Source organism: Mirounga leonina, unplaced genomic scaffold, assembly GCF_011800145.1.
Source record: "Mirounga leonina isolate KUSES-001 unplaced genomic scaffold, KU_Mleo_1.0 Mir_169, whole genome shotgun sequence".
Lineage (NCBI taxonomy): Eukaryota > Metazoa > Chordata > Mammalia > Carnivora > Phocidae > Mirounga > Mirounga leonina.
In genome coordinates this window covers 4,210,489-4,232,154 of record NW_023270431.1, presented here as the reverse complement: position 1 = coordinate 4,232,154, position 21,666 = coordinate 4,210,489, and the positions used below count along the sequence as shown (strand labels likewise).

General features: G+C 33.7%; 1 protein-coding gene across 4 annotated transcripts in view; it reads right to left on the bottom strand.

Annotated features, from left to right (window-relative positions):
• The window catches only part of ROBO2 (roundabout guidance receptor 2), a 586,782-nt gene that overhangs the window by 82,855 nt on the left and 482,261 nt on the right, over positions 1-21,666 (bottom strand). For all 4 annotated transcript variants that reach the window (XM_035015144.1, XM_035015145.1, XM_035015146.1 and 1 more), the window contains exons 9-14: positions 20,851-21,022; positions 16,123-16,328; positions 11,822-11,903; positions 11,247-11,409; positions 9,475-9,641; positions 5,053-5,174 (exon numbers count right to left, since the gene is read on the bottom strand). In XM_035015144.1, coding sequence (XP_034871035.1) covers positions 5,053-5,174; positions 9,475-9,641; positions 11,247-11,409; positions 11,822-11,903; positions 16,123-16,328; positions 20,851-21,022 — 912 coding nt within the window. The remainder of the gene's footprint in view (positions 1-5,052; positions 5,175-9,474; positions 9,642-11,246; positions 11,410-11,821; positions 11,904-16,122; positions 16,329-20,850; positions 21,023-21,666) is intronic.

Below are 21,666 nucleotides of genomic sequence, written 5' to 3'. Positions count from 1 at the left end.
TTAACATGATTTTGTGCAGTTGCAGTACATTCTTTTTCAGAAGAAAATCTGTTGTTACAGGTGGAAGCAAAAATGAAAATGCTGAACATTACCTTTAAAAAAATAGGTGGGATTTTTATTGGATATGTGTTCCACACCACTTACTTGTAGAGCACATTTTGACAGGTGGTCATTTTCAAGTTAAACCATATGCTTGTTACTAGTTTTATTAACATTCTGTTTATAAGAAGGAGGATTTTCTTTAGTGTTGATTATAATCAGAGTCTGGCCACAAATCCAGGGGTTTGCAAAATTTTAAAAAATTTGTATTTTCTGAAGTATGAATAAAAAAAATGTTATCTTAAGGAAAAAAAGTAAATGAGGCAAGTTTCCATTGTCCAGTCATAAGGTCCCAACTGAGTTATAGCTCAGCCTTTTAAATTTTCTGAGCCTCAGTTTTCTTAATTCACTCAATAATATTCATATTACAAGGGCCTGGATACAATTAAGTAACTATTATAAGTTAAAGAACTTTGCAAGTTTCAGGGATGCACAATGATAAAGCATCATTGCTAAATAAGGGATAGACTTTAAAAAGGGGTCGTGCATTAAAATGTGCAGTACTGTTCCATTAAAACCACATTCTATTAAAATGTGTAAGTGCTTACCACCATCTTTTCTATTTAAAAAAAATCCATCTAAACTAAAAACTCAAAGTGAATTTTCTTTGTTGGGCTTAGCCTGCTAAGGACTGATCTGGATGAAGCTGAGTTCTGAAATTCTAGTTTGCCAATGTATGATGTTAAAGGGGCATAAGATCTGTGATTCTTTTTGTCCTTGAACAAAAACAACCCCCCACACACACACACTAGAATAACCATTTTTTTATTTTTAATTTTTTAAGAATAACTGCTTTTTTAAAAATAAGAGATTTATTGCTATTTTCTTTGTGAAACAGTCATTTCTTACCATTTTTGCCTACCCTTGTTATAAGAGCAGTCACTTTTAGAAAGCAGCCCTGGCTAACTATTGTTACTTCAATATTAGCCTTGGTAAACCACCTCAGCTGGCCCAAGTCTAACTACATAGGTTGGGGAATATATTTTTCTCCTCCAATAACACATCTGTAACTCAAATATTAACAATGTAATACTTTAAAGAACATACACATTTAGCAAGTTGAAAATATGGCATGGAAATAAAACATTTGGTTATAATTTCTTTGGCAACTGACCACACCCCTAGTCCGACTTTATTTCACTAAATTGACCTCTCAAACACATACTTAATTTCATGTGTAGCTACAAATTCATGGGGAACAATACCCTGATATAATTGAACACTTTCTTTTTTAAAACAAAAATACGAATGTATAAAAACAACTGATTTGATCATTCAACAGACTGTTATTGAAAGGGTATTTTATACTAGATGCTCTGCTCAGAAAAAACAAAAATGAAAAACATGGACTCCAGATTCACAGAACTCCAGCTCACGAGAGAGAGAGATATGCAAACTAGTAATGACAAGCTTTGTGAGATACAGAGATGAATATGACAAGGTTCCTCTGCTGGAAGAACTCCCAGACTACAGACCTGCAATTTTGATCTAATTTGATTTACTCTTTTAAACTCAGTGACTTTTAAAGTGATTAACTTCACAAACATAATGACTTTGATTCTTACCCAAATAATTTCTACACTGAGAAGCAGCTTAAAAGAGGCCCCTTCAAAACTCCCAACAGAGCAGAGAAGACTTTTCAATTGAGAGTGAGGAAAAATCTGCTATTAAAAATACAATTATTTCCTTGGCTTTGCTAGTTTTATATTTGGTCAAAGTTACAGAGAGATGGAAGAGACAAGGCAGATAATACCCCTACTGTGCCAATGGAAAAATGATGATGTCATTTTGTAGGCGCCCTCCATGGGAACAGGAGAATAGAAATTATTATATGCAGAAAACAGAATAAACCTATGCAAAATAATGTTAAAAACAGAATCAGAAACAATGTAATCTTAAATAATTACTCTTAAAATATTATGAACTTAGTCTTATTTATATTGAAGTATTATCCAATTTTGTACTCCTAGGTCAAAATTTTGATCACGTGGTCTGGTTTAAGAAGTAACAAAATGCCCCATCTGGGAACCTATGCCAAAATTCCACCATTAAAAAAGATTCCTTTCAAATAAATATTTGTCTATAGTTTAAGTAAAAAAAACACAAAATGCAGATTTAAAGTAAGTAAGTTCTAATCCTGTCTTTACCTCTTAAGTAGGTGTGGGATATTGGGAACATCATTCAACTTGAATACATTGGCTTCCTTTTATAAAATTATAGAATTAAACTAAACAGCTTTAAATGTTATTTTAGGTTTTCCTGTTCTAATATAATAATGCCTTTATATTTCTCCATATAGATGAAAATGAGTGGTGGTGCCTTTTCTGGTGCCTGAGGATAAAGTTAATCACTTCTTCTTTGATTGAAATCTCTCTATAGGGTACATATCTGTCTGTTACAGCTCTTATCCCTGAATACTGTCCCTTATCCCTGAAGAATATTGAGAATTTCCATGTTTCTCTCAAGTAGATTTGTGTCTCTTTATATCGTTCTCCACCACCTCTAGAACAAAACTGGTCCATGAAAATGCTTGTTGAATTGGATTTGTTCAATGGATTTATGATTGAGAGGACACTGGAATAATTCCTTTCATTGTATTTTTATATTTCAAATATAATTAATTAAGAACTGGTGAAAAATAACCAGTTTTCCCTTCTCAACTTCCTTTGTGGAAGGAGTTGATAAATGTTTATTTCCCAAAAGAAACTTGGACTCTAGGGATGCCTGGGTGGCTCAATCCATTAAGCACCTGCTTTCGGCTCAGGTCATGATCCCAGGATTCTGGGATCAAGTCCCACATCAGGCTCCTTGTTCAGCAGGGAGCCTGCTTCTTATTCTGCCTGCCGTTCCCCCTGCTTGTGTATGCTCTCTCTCTCTTTGATAAATAAATAAATAAAATCTTAAAAAAAAAAAAGAAACTTGGAATCTAAAAGCAGAAGGTGAGAATCAAATTTCTTACTTAGTTGTTCTACTATAACAAAACAACAATAATAACAATAGGGACATAATTATAAATACTTTCCAGTTAATATCATAATTAAAGTAAAAGATTTCCTAGGTATACCTAACTCAAATGTCCATTACTTATACAATGTACAAGATCTATGACATACACAGAGGGCTTAACAAAGGATTTTTAGAGGTTATAATAGAGAAATCTTAGATATAAATGAGAAGTTGGCACTGGCTATACTATGCATGGGGAAGAACATTATCTGGCTCTTCTCAAAACACAGACATATAGACAAAAACACATAGACACAAGTGTTAGTATCCTCTAATGTGGCTATTTTTATGCTATTTATTTTCACTGCAGTGGCTATCAAGTGATCAAAACATTTTGCATTTTGATATACCAGTGGGCAGGTTGACATTTAATAATGCCTGGAATTGAATAGTCTCAGTGTATATTAAAATACCAATTTATTTCTTAAAATCCATTAGTTTTTTACTATGTAAGTCAAATTATTAAAATTATATTCATGTTTTGGTGTTATTACATGAGATACAGGTAAAGGAATGTACAGATGATTTATTGAAATTCAGAAGAAAACTTGGTCAAATTAAAATTTTTTTGCTTCAAAAGACATCATTAAGAAAGTAAAAACCAAGGCACCTTGGTGGCTCAGTCAATTAAGCATTTGCCTTCGACTCAGGTCATGATCTCAGGGTCCTGGGATTGAGTCTCACATTAGGCTCCCTGCTCAGCGGGGAGGCTGCTTCTCCCTCTCCCTCACCCCCCACCGTATGTGCACTCTCTTGCTCTCTCTCAAATAAATCTTTAAAAAAAAAAAGTAAAAACCAACTCACCGACTGAGAGAATGTATTTACAAATCATATATCTGATAAGGAGTTTGTATCCATTTTATAAAAAACACAAGTCTATAATAAGGACAAACAACCTAACTTAAAAATGAGCAAAGAATTTGAATAGACATTTCTCTAAAGAAAATACACAAATGTTCAAGCATATGAAAAGATGGAAAATATCATTAGTCATTAAAGAAATGCAAATAAAAACCACAAGGATATACCACTCCACACCCACTACAATGGTTAGAGTAAAAAAGACAGAAAATAACAACTGTTGAGGAGGATGTGAGAGAATCTGGCAATGGTGTGGAAGAAGCTGGAAGTTTCAAATATTCCTGGTGGAAACAAAATGGTAGAATCACTTGGGAAAACATTTTGGCAGTTTATCCAAATGTTTGAGAGTTATCATTTTACTCAGCAATTCCTAGGTAGATAACAAGAAAAATGAAAACATATGTCAACTTGTTCTCAAATGTTCATGGCTCCCTGATTCATGTTAGCCGAAACTGGAAACAACTGAAAAGTGCATCAGCTGATGAGAAAACAGAGGATGTGATATATCTGTATGATAGAATGCTATCCAGTAATAAAAAGGAACAAAGTACTGATAGATACTACAATATGGTTGAACCTCAAAAACATTAGATTGAGTGAAAGAAGCCAGACAAAAGACGACAAATTGCATGATTGCATTCATAGCAAAGGAATAGGCAAATCTATGACAGAAAGTAGATTAGTGGGTGGAAAGGGCTAAAGCAGGAGGAATGGAGGAAGCACACTGCTAATGAATGCACGGTTAAATCTTCAGATGATGAAATGTTCTAAAATCCGATTCTGATGATGATTGCACAATTCTGTAAATATACCAAAAACAGGGTTGTACATTCTAACTCTGATATGTTAATTATATCTCAATAAAGCTATTAAAAAATAAGAAGATGAAACATGCCATGGTTCTATTGCAATCGATCTATTTTTATTCTACTCTTTTATTCTATGGAATATTTTTCTTTTTTGCCATTGATTACACCTTGATTTTAAATGGTGAGGGTTTCCATTACTATTTGTTTGTGGATTCACTTTTTCCTTCTTTGGTCTGTTTTCTTAAAGGAATAAAAGAAACTGCCTTTGAAAACTTACCGTCCACGTGACTTGAACAGTGGTGGGGGTCAACACAACTGGAGTATGAAGACGGACAATGACATCTCCTAGTTCTTTCTGTACTTGTCTATGGTCCACTCCTTGTGCTGGTGGGCTGATATCTACAGAGATAATCATTCCCAATATTTAAAAGTTCCTAGTAAAATTCCAGTGTATATTATACAAGCCATTACTATCAGGTCATTAGAAATAATCGCAGGGCAAAAAACTAAAACCCTTTGTGACAAAAACCATTAAGGCATATTTATATACATACCATCCCTGCTAGGACATAATTTGAGAGATGATATTTATCTTTACTAAAATAATATTAATAAAAGTGTTTGTAATCTCTCACTCCCTTCAAATACATTGTTGTGGGAGATCTATTATTTGCTTATTAAAGTATGTGCCACAAGACCTCTATAGAATCATCAGTTTTCTGTAGCTGTTGGCATATGGAAGGACTTTCCTGAGTAGTTAATGGAGCTGTATCTGAAAACTGCCGTTTAAGAATTTGTTTAATCCCTTGTCCCAATTGGTAGATTGTACGTTCTTACTCCTTGACCTATTCTAGACTGGAAGCACGGGAAGGAAAGTAATCAGGGAGACTTGGGAAGTGAATTATATCACTAAAGGTTAACAAAGTGAGGGAAAGAAGGGGGAAAAAGCCCCCCAAATTCACAAAAATACTTCTGACTGAAGAATTTAGGATACTGAAAAAATGTTCTAAAGTAAACAATTTTGAGAACTTCAATATCTGACCAAAAAAAAAAAAAAAAGAATTCGGCCTTTTTTATGGAAGTGATTGGGGGAAGGGAGAGGGAGAAAGAATTGCAATATTTAGAATGATATACTCTCAGCCATACATTGTTCAGCCAGCCCGGTATTCACCATCCACATAATACTAGTCTATTGTCCATATAATGGTTCATATTCTGTATGCCCGTTAAGAAAAAAAAAGAGAAATTATAGACTTCCGAGTTCATCAAATTGATATCAAATATTGAATTTCACACAAACTCAAATCAACTACTTTAACTGGTGCACTGCAATATTAAGTTGATTTTTTTCCCTCCAACTATCTTTTAAGGAAGGAAGTCTAATTTAAAATAATTGATTTTCTTAATCCTGTTTTCTCCTATTTTCTCGGGCCACAATGCAACACTCCGGCAAAAATATTTGTGAGTGCATATCTCAGCCATAACTTAAACTGACTGCACTAACAAACTGGGACATAAATAGGGGAGGGGGGGAAAGGATGGGAAAAATGGGTGAAGGGGGCTGAGAGCTATAGGCTTCCAGTTGTGGAATGCGTAAGTCATGGAATAAAAACCACAGCATAAGGTAGAGAACAAACTGATAGTTTCCAGAGGGGAGAGGGATATGGGTGAAATAGATGAAGAGGATTGAGTACATATACTGTGATGAGCAAAGAGTAATGTATAGAATTATTGAATCATTATATGGTATATCTAAAATGAATATAACACTGAATGTTAATTATACTTGCATTTAAAAATGAATAAATATTTTTTTAAAGCCACAGCACAGGGAACATAGTCAATGATATTGTAATTGCATTGTACGGTAACGGATGGTAGCTACACTTGGGGTGAGCATTGCATAATGTACAGGTAAGTTAAAACACCGTGTTGTATGCCTGAAGCCAATGTAATATTGTGTATCAGCTATACTCAAAAAAAATCTTTGAAAAAAGAAAATAAATTTCTCAAGGACCTTAGAGTGGATGTGGAAGAAGGCATAAAATACAAATTTGGCATTACCTATAGTATATAATGAAAGTGCTGTTTTTATTTAGTATTTGGAATTTATATCAATAATTTACAAATTTGATTTTAATTAAAATAGCATTATTAAAATACCTTAAATCTCTCCCATTGTTTTCCAACCCTCTGTATCGATTTGAGTAAAGCACAAACTTATCCCATGACTCAGGATATATATTTGCTGTTGTTATTTGGAAAATGTATAATGTAAGCAATAAAAAAAAATGAGTGAAAAAATTGGGACATAAATAATTGGGAACTATGGTTTGGTGATTTTTTCCCCCCCAGTTCCACTGTTTTTCATCCTTAACATAAATAGCAGAGCTATTTTACTTGATCTAGAAAGAATATATTATTAATATTATGTGAATAATATTAACCTTTGCTGACACATCTATGGTCTACTGTGATGTTTATGCTACAAGTATTTGCTGCCTTCCTAAAATAAAAGATTTCTAAATTCGATGGTACTTAATATCTTTCAAAATAAGACCTCACACAGCAAAGTGTTCTTTGAAAAGAAGTGCTTTGCAGAATGCAAAGCTGCTGAAAGTGTGGTGTCAAAAAATGATCCTGACATTCAGACACAAAACATGAGTTTTCCTATTAAATGTCTGTTAAGAGAACATAAGTCTTTTGCTCTATATAGTCTCTCAGCTGGAACAAGCCAGATCACAAACAACTTTTCATTAATCTTTTTTGACCTTTTCACCGAGAAGTTATTTTATGAGTCAAGATTTAGTGACTGGCAGAGTTATTGAATGATCAAGAAGGTCTGCCGGATATAATCACACCCAAATTCTTCCCCACTCTGTTATCTCCCGCCTTCCATTACAGCTACACCACAAAAACTGTTTCTGTCTACACTGGTAAAAATGTTCTTGGTACTCTGATTTCTTGAGTTAAAGCCACATACATCTTCAAGTTCTAGAATTTAATTTACTCATTAAATTTAGACACACTAAAAGCAACTGGATCCAAGCAAGGTAAAATATAACCAGTTTCAGATCTTCAAATTCCTTGTTGTACTTTTTCTTTCTCTGGAGACAGGTTCTTTTCCCTCAGGCCCTTTATCATCATGGAAAATTAATCACATTACTGCTTAGAGAACAATAGCAAAGTGGCATTCCCTCCTCCCCTGACTGTCATCATGTCAGCAACGTTCCAAAATCACGTGGTGACTATTTCACTGGATTCCTTTAAGGTGCCCTTCTCTGTTATAATAACATGCTAGTTACTATCACTGAACTACATTGTAATTATAATAATATTTTTATGGCTGTATGGTGCTTTTCATTGCATAAAAATACTACTTTGAATTATATCTTGTTCAAAGCCTTTTACAAATAAGAAATAATTAACCCTTTCTCAAGAACCCTGTGGGAAGTCAGTTGTAACAAATAATAAGACCACAATGTCTATTTTATTAATTCCCTCCATCTACTAGTAAGAAGGGAAATTATAATGCAGCATCCTGTATTAACCCCTCGACTCCAGTGACTTCTTAATTTGAAGATGCAGGCTACCAAAGATGAGAAGGAAAATCTTCAATTTTGAAATTATAATATTCTGGATGTTTAAGTTTTTATTTAAATCCCTGTTAGTTACATACAGTGTAATGTTAGTTTCAAGTGCACAATAGAGTGATTCAACAGTTCCATACACCACCTAGTGCTTATCACAGCAAGTGTGCTCCTTAATCACCAACATGGATTTCACCCATCCCCCCACCTCCTCCCCTCTGGTAACCATCAGTTTGTTCTCTCAGTTAAGAGTCTGTGTCTTGATCTCTCTCTTTTCCTTTTACTCGTTTGTTTTGTTTTCTTAATTTTTTTTTAATTAGTCAAAAGAATTGTATACCTCAGGAAGAAAACTTGATTTGCTCCTTTCTGAAACAAATTGCTCCTTTAAACATCTGGTTTGATAAAACAACAACAACAACAACAACAAAACAACAACAACAACAAAACACACATTGTAGTTATGCTTGTCAAACTTGAGCAGAAGCATCTCCTGGAGAGCACCTTAACACAGACTGCTGGGCTGAACCCCCAGAGCTTCTGAGCTGGGGCCTGAGAGTCTGAATTTCTAACGTGGTCCTAGGTGAATGCAGATGCTGCTCCTGGGGGAGCTCCACCTGGAGACCCACTGCCGTATAAAAACAGAATTCTTGAACAATAGGAGTAATTTTGATATCCCTGTCTGGGCATTGTATCCATTAGAGATCACTTTTTGCTACTATATAATTAATTTCGAAGGGAAGGAGACAAGTTTTCACCTTTTGAAATACAGTAAAAGCCCTAACTTAGTTGAATGACTCTTACTGTGTAAATGTAACCAATTATTCTGTTTGTTTGTTTATTTATTTGTTTATTTATTTTTACTTAACAGACCCTGACAGCTCCAGGAAGAGGACACATTGACCAAGGTGAACAGCAAGTTCAGGATCGGGTCTAATGAATCATTGTAACAAGTAATGCGGACACATTTATCTTTCCGCATGCAACCCCTTTGTTCTTTTTTTTCTTTCTTTCAAGTCATTTCTCTTTTCTTTTCTTTTCTTTTTTTTTTTTTTTGTTCCTGCTGAATGCCTCCTTCCAGAACCGGTCATGTTTACAGCTACTGAAATTACCTTGTGTGCGCACAGGATCTGACATGGGGCTTGGGTCACTGAGACCTTGCGGGTTGATGGCTCTGACCATGAATAAGTAGATCGTATTGGGCCTCAGTCCTCTCACTGTGTAGACTGTGGTCTTTACGTGGTTTGCCACCGTCTGCCAGCTATTACTCACTGATTGGCTGAAACAGGAACAGAACTTCCGCTTAAAGAGCAGCCCTGAAGGCATCGACAATGGAGCTGGGTATCAATGACAAAGTTAATGGCTGAAAATTAAACACACACACGCACAACACTTGAGGTGTTAAGCCCAATAAATGAAACATTCGGATGATTTCGGTTTATTCAACAACAAAGCTGAGCCCACCTAACGGAAGTGCCATGCACAACAAAATTAAACTCAGCCCCGGAGATGTGACAGCCCGTTGCTAATGCGCAGCTGCCCACTAAATGAATACCTGTAGAAGGAATAGAGGCCAAGATCACAACATCAAGTTTATACAATAAATATGGTCCTCGTAAATGTATATATATATATACCTTGAAAAGAATTAACCTGTAGAAAGAATAAATGGACTACAGAGTAAATTATGCCAATACATTTTCCTGTTACAAGGTGTGTTTTCTTTTGCATCAATTCCACATGCAATATTATAATAGAGCCTTCTAAAACTACATATCTGTAAAAGAAGAAAGGAAGCATGTAAGGAATATTTTCCTTCGGTCACATTTTTAATAAAATTATACATTACATAGTATGTGATTTCTCATCTTCAACAGGTGAAATACCTCTGAATCTAGATGTGGAGACCCCTTAACAGCCCGCTAGAGATAGGATACCCATTTAGAAAACTTTGTCTACGGTCAAATGCTGCTTTAATTCATAATGAGGAGAAAATGTGATTTTTCAGGGCTGCCTGTTTACTTTTCAAAAGTTGTTACACATCAAAGCATGAAAATTACAGAAAAACTGTTTTGAAAGTTGGAAATGATGTATTTGTTGATCGTTACCTTAAATAGATTAGGGAAGCCTAAAATGAAAATAATGGTTTGTCCTAATGCTTAAAAATGACACCGGCTTTTGCTATCTTTATAATGGCAAATAAAAGCACATTGAAACAATACAAACTTCATTTTCCCATTTGTGTAAGGATCTTATCAAATTCTCACAATGACTTTATCATGACATTTGCTAATTTATAGTCTATATCCTTATATTGATGACAATTTTTTCAAATCACAATTGGACATATTTTTTTTCCTTTCAGCAACCAGAAGTGCACGGAATCAATTCCTTAACTGTAGTTTTGCATTTTTTTTTTAGGTCTATCCATAGCTGTATTAAAATATACAGCACAAAAACAGTGGGCTTATTTTAAGTTCTGCTCTAATTATGAGGAAGCAAAGTTCCAGGGTTCCATGCCTCGGTAAACAATGCAGAACTTAAAAAGTGTCCTGCCTAATTAAATTATTTTCTGCCTAGTTCTAATGACGAAATTCTCATCTTAAATCTTTACAGTGGTCAAGGTAAAGAAAGGAGCTAAGTGATAAGGTCATAAGCTAGATCCCCATAGACTTCGTCATGGGTAATGCATATTTAATCTATAATCAAGTTGTAAGTGAAAAAACCCTAGAGTCTATTCTTGAATAAAATCAGATAAATACTTAAAATGCACTGTTCAACATGTTCTTAAGATAAAACAGCAGGATAGCTCATATGAGATTTTAGGATATGAGAGCTAAAGCAACAACCTAATGGAGAAAAAAAAAAAGGAACTGTCCCATACCTGAAAGCCTCAATGATATATGCACTTGCTGGAAGGACTCCAGGGGTACCTGGTTGCCAGGACAAGGTGACACTGTTCTTAGTAACATCAGTGACCTGTGGTTTGGATGGTGGCCCTGGCAGGTCACTTAAGTCATAGTTTTTACTGATTGTTGCTCCAGATTCTATAGAGGACAAACAGAAAATGCTTCATTCCTGATTGCATAAGATGCCATAACATTTAAAAGAAGGAAAACAGTCTATTGAAGAAGTTGACCTAGACAATGAGGAATTCATCTTCATGAATCAAAAGAATGTATATGAATATTTGCTTTACCTACGTGTCACTAAATGTTTACTTTCATGCAAGATCACTAAAATTGCTTGCTCTTCAGGTAGAGGAAATTTGTTTATCAAGGACAAATGTATCAAATTGCAAAAATGCAATGTTATGTGGAGAAATTAAAAAGTGGCATATGACTTAGTTTTTCATTCAATGAATTTAAAATCTTGATTTTTCAATTGTTATTTGATGATGAGCTAATCAATGAAATGGGCTCAAGATTTCTTCTGTTGAGATAATTCCCAAGGACTCACCGGTCACATCCAGCACAGCACTCCACGAAGTCTCCCCACTTGAACTTGTAGCCACACAAGTATAAGTACCAGTATCAGAAATCTAGTGTGCAAGGAAGGGAGAGAATTCAATTATTTTAATTAATTTGTAGAGTAATTACTCAGTCTCAAGGAGGTAATATTTAATTTCTTAAAATACGATGTATCATTTGGCCCTCCAAATTGTTCATTAGAGTCAATCATATGTACACACAAAATATTAAAATCAACTCATATAATATTACTTTATTCATAACAGGAATTCAATGATTTTTTATTATATTTCTATAATTAAAAGTTATGTGTCTGGTAAACTCTATTTGTCTGGTCCTCTTGCCTCCATGGTAATACCTTTATCTTCGTATAACTCCAATTTATGATGGGGCTTCGCTGTGTTGGAGTTACATATGGACAGCTCAGGACAGAATTTTTCAGAATCCTTTAAATATTCAGAGATCAGTAAAGCAAAACTGTCCTTTCCATCTTAATACATTATATTTCCAAGGATAAAATGTACTCAGGAGTAAATAAGCACTGAGGTAACAGGGGACTGACTTTTTTTTTTTTAAAGACATGGAGAAAAGTGAAGGAAAAAAAACCTAAATCTCTCCCTTTAAGTAGATTAGTATTCACTTATATTTAAATTTTAGTAGTGTGATAGAGAATGAAATAAAATTATATCATAAACACACAAACCATGTCTATGGAATCACTGCAATTTAGAGCTGAAAGGACCATGCAAATAATCTCATGCATCACTCTTTAAAGCATACTTAAAAACTGCCATTTCATTGATCACTTAAAATGTTTTTGTTATTCACTGAAGAGCGGGAAAGGATTTTTTAAAGTAGTTGATAATATAATCAAGAGTTCTCTTTTACAAATGTAAAAGGTATACATTTCTGTGATTATACTTTGGCGAAAGGCACAAATCAATAAAAATTGTATGTCAAAAATCATCTTTGTAGTTGAGTCCTGTGGGCCTAGAATATAAACATATTTATTTACACTGGTTTAGAGATGAGACTGGGAAGAAAAATCGATGGCCAAACTGAATAAGGCAAGTGATATGATGCGACATTAAAATTCTGTGATGAACATGAGTCTAACTGTTGATGAAATATGAGGGTTCATGGAATATAATATCTGCTGGGTCCAAAGTCTAAGTGTAGTAATGACTCAACCTTCCACAACTGATTATCAGGTAAATCATTAGTGCATGGATGTTCCTGCTGTGCCACCATTTTAATTGATTTTAAATGTCATTATGTATTTTAACTTGAGTTTCAAACTGCTCTGGCACATTGTTCTCTGCCATATTATCTTCATACAATTGTCTTCTATTATACGCGGGATGATAGAGGATAGCCATTGTAAAAAGAGCCATTCTTTGAAACGTGGCTGTGCATGCATTATAGTCATTAGAAATCTCTCCATTTAAGAAGCATCACTCACAAACTAAATATAATGAGCCAAGGTTGGATTTTAATGCGATGTTCATTTGAATATGGTCTGTGAAAGAGTAAAGAATTTGCATTTTATTATAGCTGTTGAACTAAAGTGTAGCACTTGTTATTATGTGCAAATGCTGAAAGAAGGGTATGTAGGTAATGCTTCTTAACTGCATCTCCTTGTCATTGTGTAGAGACACAGTCTGACATTAGCGGTGGTAGGTAGGTTTTAATGAGTATTGGAATATTCTACTTCTCAAAAGATACAGATTCAGTTACCAATTAGTTGGACTATGAGAACAGAGTGTTCATCACATTATCCTCCCCGCCCCCATTGCATTAAGTACCAAAAAAGAAAAAAAGAAGAAGGAAAGAAATAGTGAGACACAAAGGAATCTGACTTACAGAAACCCTCTCTTGACTATACGAGTGAAGTAGTGTAAAAACACATTTTTATATCCCTTTAAAGACAGTCACCTTACAGAAAAAGAACAACATTTTCATACTGGAGTTTATCAAAAGCCATATCAAAAGCTGAAATATCATTGTTAAAACTCACTCTTCAATCACCATCATCATCACTACACTCATTCTTATTCCTTTAACTTTAAATAATTTCTTTTCGGGTCATGAGTGCTTCATCTTCCTTCTATCCTTCTCCTTTTATCCTTAACCAAGTGCTTTAAAAAGAGATTAATGTGCTGGCACACTCCATCATCTGCTTTTCTCCTTATGTGGTTGGCTGCAGACAAGCCCCCAGGAGCTTGCATCTCAGAGAGATGACTCAGAAGCCTGACACAGGGCTCGAAGTTTGTTTGACATCATCAAGCACCCACCTTTAATTGATTCTTTCAAACACTACTGGGGATCTTTACTATTCAAGCACACCCTTTAATTCAGTGGTACAGTGAAAATGCATTAACTTTCATGGCCCAAGTCTGCCTTTAGCCCAAAGACAGAGGTGAAAATGTTTACTCAAGGAGAGTTAGCATTAATTTTTTAATAACTCTCATTTGTTCAAAGAAAGTTAACAATTAATTTAGAATCAATAAAGAGACAGGCTAAAATATGTACTAATTTATTTGTCTTTTAACTGAATTTGACAGCATTTTTTTCTACTTAAAGATAATTAATGCCTACGTCTCAAAATTAAAGTGAAAACATTATATATTAATTTTATTAACAAATATACAAATTACTGAAGGTTTGCATGCTTTGAGTGTGCATGTACATATTACAAAAAGTCCTTCCTCTTTTTGTAAATGTCTGGGTGACACGCTGGTAAATACTAAATAAACATGTCATTGTAAAAATATCTGTGTTTTAAGAGAAGAAATAATCCATGTTGTAATCAGTTGAAAATACATGTAATGAAAAATATTTTAGCTTCTTCCCTAGCTTCCAGATAGGAAAATTCAACATTGTTTTTCTGTTTTTTGTTTGTTTGTTTTTTATCTTGGCTCCCTATTTCTACCTAGATACCAGATTCTACTAATTGTTCTGCCACCAAATCATTTTTGATTAATTTTTCTTCATATACTATATCAATCATCTTAATTCTGGCTCTCATCTCCAATCTTTTGACTATTCTAGCAAACTCTTCAGTTTTAGCATAGTGATTGCCACAGGGAGGGGAGGCTCTGTACATTTTGTTGAATGAAGTGAATATACTCATAGAGGGCAGGCGGTCCCTATCTGGTATTCACACCTTGTGCAATCAATCCCTCACATTGAATGTGTGTGGGATCTGTTGACTTGCTTCTGGTCAACAGAATAGGGCAAAGGTGACAGGATGCCACATTTGTGATTATGTTACATAAGATTATAATGCTTGTCTTGCCAGGAGACTCCCTTCCTCATTGACTTTGAGGAAGCAAGTAGTCATAATGGGAATATCAATATGGCAAGTAACTAAAGGCAACCTTCAGCAACAGCAGACAAGATGCTGAGGTAATCAGTATGATAGCCATAAGAAACTGATTGCTGCCAGCAATCATGTTGCTCAGAAGCAAATCTATCCCCAGTCAATCTTCAGATGAGACCACAACCCTGATACGTGATTGTCTCTTTGTGAGACCCAGAAGTGGAAGACCCAACTAAGTGACACCCAGGCTCCTAACCCCACAGAAACTATGAGATAATAAATGTATGTTGTTTTAAGTCTCTAAGTTAATATTGTTAAATTGCAATACATAGCTAATACAATATTTAGAAGTAGGCATTTGAGTTGCTTCTGAAGTAAGTTTAATTTGTTAAATTGGTAGGAGTGGTCACCATCTTCTGTTAAAAGAACAGCAATGACTTGTCCTTGCCCACAGGTTTAAATCTAAACTCCACAGCAACTTAACCTAAAATGTAAGATTTTCCACCAACTAGCCAAACCTACCTTCTACTCAATCTTATTTCTTTGGTTTTTTGACATAATAACTTGGCCAAGCCAACTTATCCACATTTCCTTACAAACGTCCTTTGTTCAGGACAGTAAATCAGAAGCATTTGACACTTTCAAATGACTTTAAATATCCCATTACTATCATTAACTTCGTGTTTAAGATTTTTAGCTTTATCAATTGAATACATATGAATTGGAATGAAAGAACAAAAAGTTTCTAAGTCTGTTATGATCTTATATTAACATACGGACTTTCTTTCTAATACCAATTCATCAAATGATGAATTTGAAATAAGAAATAAAATAAGAAATAACATGGCCTATAATAAAAGGTATAGCAACTTGCTAGTATGGAAGATTTTAAGTTCACAAAACAATTTTTCCCGAGGGCAATACTTATGTTGAAATGAAGATCCAAATACAAGTCAAGCATTACTTACCCGTAAATTCTTAATCTGCAGTGTTCCTTGTTCTTGTATAGTTGCTCTTGGATCTCTACCCAGGAAAGTAAATCCCTCCTTTAACCAGCTAATTACAGGAAGAGGATCACCAGTAGCTTTACATTTCAGTAATGCTGTACCATCTACTGCTAGTGTTTGGTTGGCCGGGCCTTGTAGAATTATGGGTGGAGGTCTATCTGTCAAAACTAAAGGATAAGGATATTTTCAGTATATTTTAACTTCTCAGAAGTTATATCATACTATTAGGTGTATATCACATACATATTACTTATAATTTATTCTGCATATTCTATGTCCATTATGTATCTATCATCTATACATACTATATATAGCATATTTACTGAGGACATACTATTATTTATAACTTACTCTGAATTACCTACAGTAGATGACAATAGTAAATTCTGACATTATAGTATTGTTGAAAGTCTTTATCATATTAAAATTAAAATAAAAATATGGAAAGTTCATGGCAGTTATTCACAAAATGTATGCTTATCTCTTATATGCATATTTAAGAAAGCTTATAGAATGTCATATGGGTAGAAACAATTTTAATTTTTGCTTTCATTATAAATATATGTATAATATATAATTTCACCCTTCAAAGCACCTTGCTATATAGAGAGACTATGATATGTTGGTTGATGTTAAATTATTAGATATAAACATTTTATTTCCAAGATTATGACACTGGGCCTTAGATTACAGTATTACAATCTGGATGATAGGATTTAACTAGTCCTTAGAATTAAGCAGTAATCTAGTTATACCATTTATGGTATGACAAATTACGGTTTTTATGTAAAATCACTGTTTATATATATCAATTCCTGTGTTCATCTGGGTAAAATTTCCACAATTTCATAAACTTCTTTTGATTAAATATTGTTTCATGGCAGTATCTTCAGTGCCTTTGGAAGTATTTCATAATGATTTAGGAAATATATCAGAATGTTAGTATTATTTAAATGGGTTATGGAATTATGGAGTCATTTGGGTGCAAAGTTTCATCCCGAATTCATTAGAAGAACACTTCATAACAAAACTGACATGTCCAGGTCCAAGGAAGGCTTTGTTAAGAGACAGTTCTATAAACTTCAGCATGGATTTTGGTTAATTACCCAAAATATTTATGCTTATTTATATTTATATTATGTTTATTATATAATTACCAAAAATATGTATATCATATATAAATATAAAACTTTCACAGAAAGGAAAAACAATTGTGGATTTTAATGACTGTTAAGCAACTGTGAGGAGAAAGTGTCTATAAAGGACGTCATGTTGTGTTACAATGTACATTATCAAAATGTCATTTTGCTCATTAATACTCTAATCTCCTTTGTCCACCAGGTTATCTGTTTCCCAATCTATATGCATCATCTTTATTATTAGAATTTGTGGTTTTGAGGGAAAAACATTAAATTGAGCAGCCCCTTTACAGCCTACCATGAGAAAGCCAACCAATTTTAATTTAAAATAGAAGTTATGAAATAGAGCCATTGCATGTGCATGTTAAGATACAATGGACTTCCAATCAACCTAAACCTACTACATCAAAATATGTATTAAAATGTGTGTATGTATGTATGTGTGTCTATATACATATGTAAAACATATAAAAAACTAAAAAAATAAAATTTTGTGTATTATTTACAAACAAAAATTAGAACTACTTCTTTCATGATTTTTTTTGATCAAATTCTTCATTTTAGAAGTAAATAAAATAATCTTCAGAAAATGTGAAAATACAATGTTATATTAATTCTGACACATACTGCACAAATAGATATCCAAACTGAATATTCACGGAACTTATTTTTTTTATGGGTCAAAAATGAAGGGCCAATTCACAAAACATGAATAATTCTAAATTCAATGAGAAAAATGGGTCTGCATTACTAGAGTAGAATCTATTTATTCAATTTTAAATATTCTTACTGCTTTGTTTCAAATTAAATATCTCTATAGAATTTAGGTAACTTCTTATAACCTGTTTTTATTTTTATATCCCTGAAATCATTAGATATAGCCAAGGACATCTGATTAGTCTCTTTCCTTTGTATTGCTCAAATGAGTAGCTCAATGTCTTTTTAATGAATTTGATCAATAAAGTAATTGAAAATCTCCTGGCCAGAAGGAATTTTCAGTTTCGAACATGTTATGGGTGAAAGATGACCACAAGTTTCCATGACACTGAGGTTAAAGGTTAAATGAACATTTAGGGTTTCCAGTGATCTGTGACCAATTCCATGGTTTTCGTTAACTATGCATTATAAAATCCTCAATAAACCATTCATATAAGATCATGGTGTGACATTTATTGTCAACATAATACATAAATACATTTCTTCTCTCTAGTCCTTTTAGATGTTATTGGCTGTACTCAGAATTCTCATTACAATTTTCTAATTTTCTGAGAGAAAAAGAGCAGAAGAAAGGAAGAAATGAACAGTGCCAATGAATTAATGAGAAGGTCTTCTAAAAGGATATTTTGAAATTCAAGTATATTGAAGCATCTTCATTCAATCTATAATCAGTAAAATTATCACTCAACAGAACATTTCATCACCATTAGCAAATCTCATCTTATATGAACACTTGAGTTAAAAATACCTCCAAGAAAGGAGTCTAAGTGTAAAAATGTAGCAACAGAAACACTGTTACAGATGTTTTCCTTGTTTCTCTCAATATGACATACGTTTTTTATTCTACATTGGAATTTCAATTGGCTCTAAATTGCCCCGGGGCACACCCTCCAAAAAAATGTTCCAAATGAAAATGATAGCTCACGTACCATTAAATTGTTAACTAATCTGAAAAATTAAAACTATGAATAGATGCTAAAGGCATCAGCCAATGTAGCAAGTTAGTATTTAGAAAGAGTTATTTGTAATAATAATGTGTGTCTGTGTGTCTGTGTGTGTGTGGTTAGGTCTTGAAGTTAGAGTTCTTTACTGTCAAAATCAATAACTCTATAACCTTCATTCAATGTTTTTGTAAAAGGATCTTGACTTTGGGATTGCTTACTAAGTAAAAATCAATGTAGGAATTAATATTCAAGCTAGTTGTAGCAAACTGTTCACAGTCATCTCACTTATCAGGTTTAAATTTGTATTCACTCTTTTAGTTTTGACCTCAGAAATAAAGGTAAAAGAACTACTGTTTTGTGAGATTATGTCATCAACCAACACAAGTTCTCAAAACAAAAGTTTTCCTTTTCATTTCATCAGAAATGACTCTGAGTATCTGTCATATCATCTGGCTTTTCTAATTCATCAATTTTGTTTTCTACAAATATGGTTTGCCTTTTTCCATAACAATTTCCTTATTTAGAAACATTTTAGAGTCTGTCTTTTGTAAAATAATATAAGCAACTAGATTATAGTAGAGGTCTCCATCATTATACTTAGAATGTTTTATTCTTGTATATAGAAAACAACTTAGGCTATGGCCAGAATATCTTCTTTTCCCAGTATATGTACCTGGACATTTTTGCTAATGGTATAAAGCATAAAGACTTAAGAAAGATGAATAATTATCTTCTATTTCTTTTAAAAGATACATAGGTATGAAGGAACAAAGATCTTGCCCATCTAAAGAAAGAATTTCTTAGCACTGTTGCCCTTGAACCTGACTTGTTTCAGTTCCATGGCAGTAAATTTCTGCAACATCAGCAGGTGCGGCCATTAACAACTCAATGTTCCCGCAACCAATGTTTGTCTGTTCCATTTATTCCTATTCTTGACATGGTGCTGAATCAGGCAATACCATAGACAGACATTAAAAAATATTTCCTTTCTATTAATTTTAAATTACCATTTAATCTACATGTAAATTTGAATTGTATAAAAGTGAATCAAATTTCATGAGCAGAGAAGGAAGAGAATCAGAGAGGTGACAAAACAAAGTTCTTATATCTCAGAGACCAGCATCAGGGGAAAATAAAAGCCCCACAAACCTCACAAATATAGGAGAACAAGAGAGAATTTTTAGCTTAAGACATCAAAGAACAGAGCTTAAATTCATACTCAAAAGCTCACAAAGTATCTAAAGTTCCCTACCTATCAAATGTGACAAATAAGCTCTTGGGGAAATAAAAACAGATTATGAAGATCCTTACATCCTTTTCAACAACCACTATAAATGTAGGTGACTCACCTACAATTTATAGTACGTAATGTGTAAAAAAAAAAAAAAACAACAACAAGTTCAGCATCCATCAGTAGTTTGGAAGGTATTTAATTAATTTAACTTAGTGAATGAATAATTAAAAAGTCATAGGATGTCATAATGTGATTAGCTAAGAACTCATCTCTGTTTCCACTGATAATATTAAAGATGATATCTCTTCCTCCTCTAATGAGATAAAATTATTAATATCCATTAGAAGCAATCATGTCAGCATAAGACTAAAAAATATATAGATGACATATCTATACACTGAGAGCGTGATGTCATTTCTTTAGAATAAAGAATCACTCTATTTTTAAAAATAAAATAGATAATCTTTGATATTCTTCTTTGGGACAGTACATGTAGAATTAGAGACTATTAAAAATGTTATTTCGCCTAGATTCAAACTTAGAAGATAAGCATTCATTTACATGTTTAGCAACTCAGAAAATTTCACTTGGTTAATATGGATCTTGAAATAAAAATTATTATTTTCCTAAAACAAATCTAATAATAATATCGCACCATCAGTAACTTCCAGTTGAGCTTTTGCTAAAATGCTTCCCGCCACAGTTAGGGCCTGGCAGATATAGTAACCCGCATCCGAGCGCTGAATGTTGGTAATTGTGAGGTCTCCGGTTGGCGAAACAGAGCATCTACTGTTGGGTTGCTGGGGTTGATTTGGAAAAAGCAAGTTCTGTGGAAGAAACACAATCTCATCAATATCTTTTCCCACTCAGAAGGAAAAATATATTAACACTAACTATTACAATTACTGGAATATGGTTGGAAAGTACATTTATTCTAAAAATATGGTGTTGAAATGATTAAACGTCATTATAGGGAGTCTCAATGGGAAACTTTTTCCAAATCACGGAAAAATAATATGCTTTAAGAAGTCAGCATGCTCTAGTCTGAAGGAATAATCATTTAAAAACCCTGAATCTTGGGGCACCTGGGTGGTTCATTGGGTTAAGCTTCTGCCTTCTGCTCAGGTTATGATCTTGGGGTCCCTGGAGCAAGCCCTGTGGGGCTCCCTGCTCATCAGGGAGTCTGCTGCTCTCTCTCCCCCTGTCCCTCCCCAACTTGTGAGCACATGCACACACTCTCTCTCTCAAATAAATAAATAAAATCTTTAAAAAATAATAAAAAAATAAAAACTATAGATCTTTATCTTAACCCTTTACTTTCTCCCTTACTTACTTCTAGTTACTTAGTATCTTTGAAACATGGCTTCCTCATCTGTAAAATGGGCATAACAATGCTCATGTGACTCATCAGACATTGTGATAATGTGGAATGTAACATTAACTATGCTTGTGTTTTATAAACTGCACATTA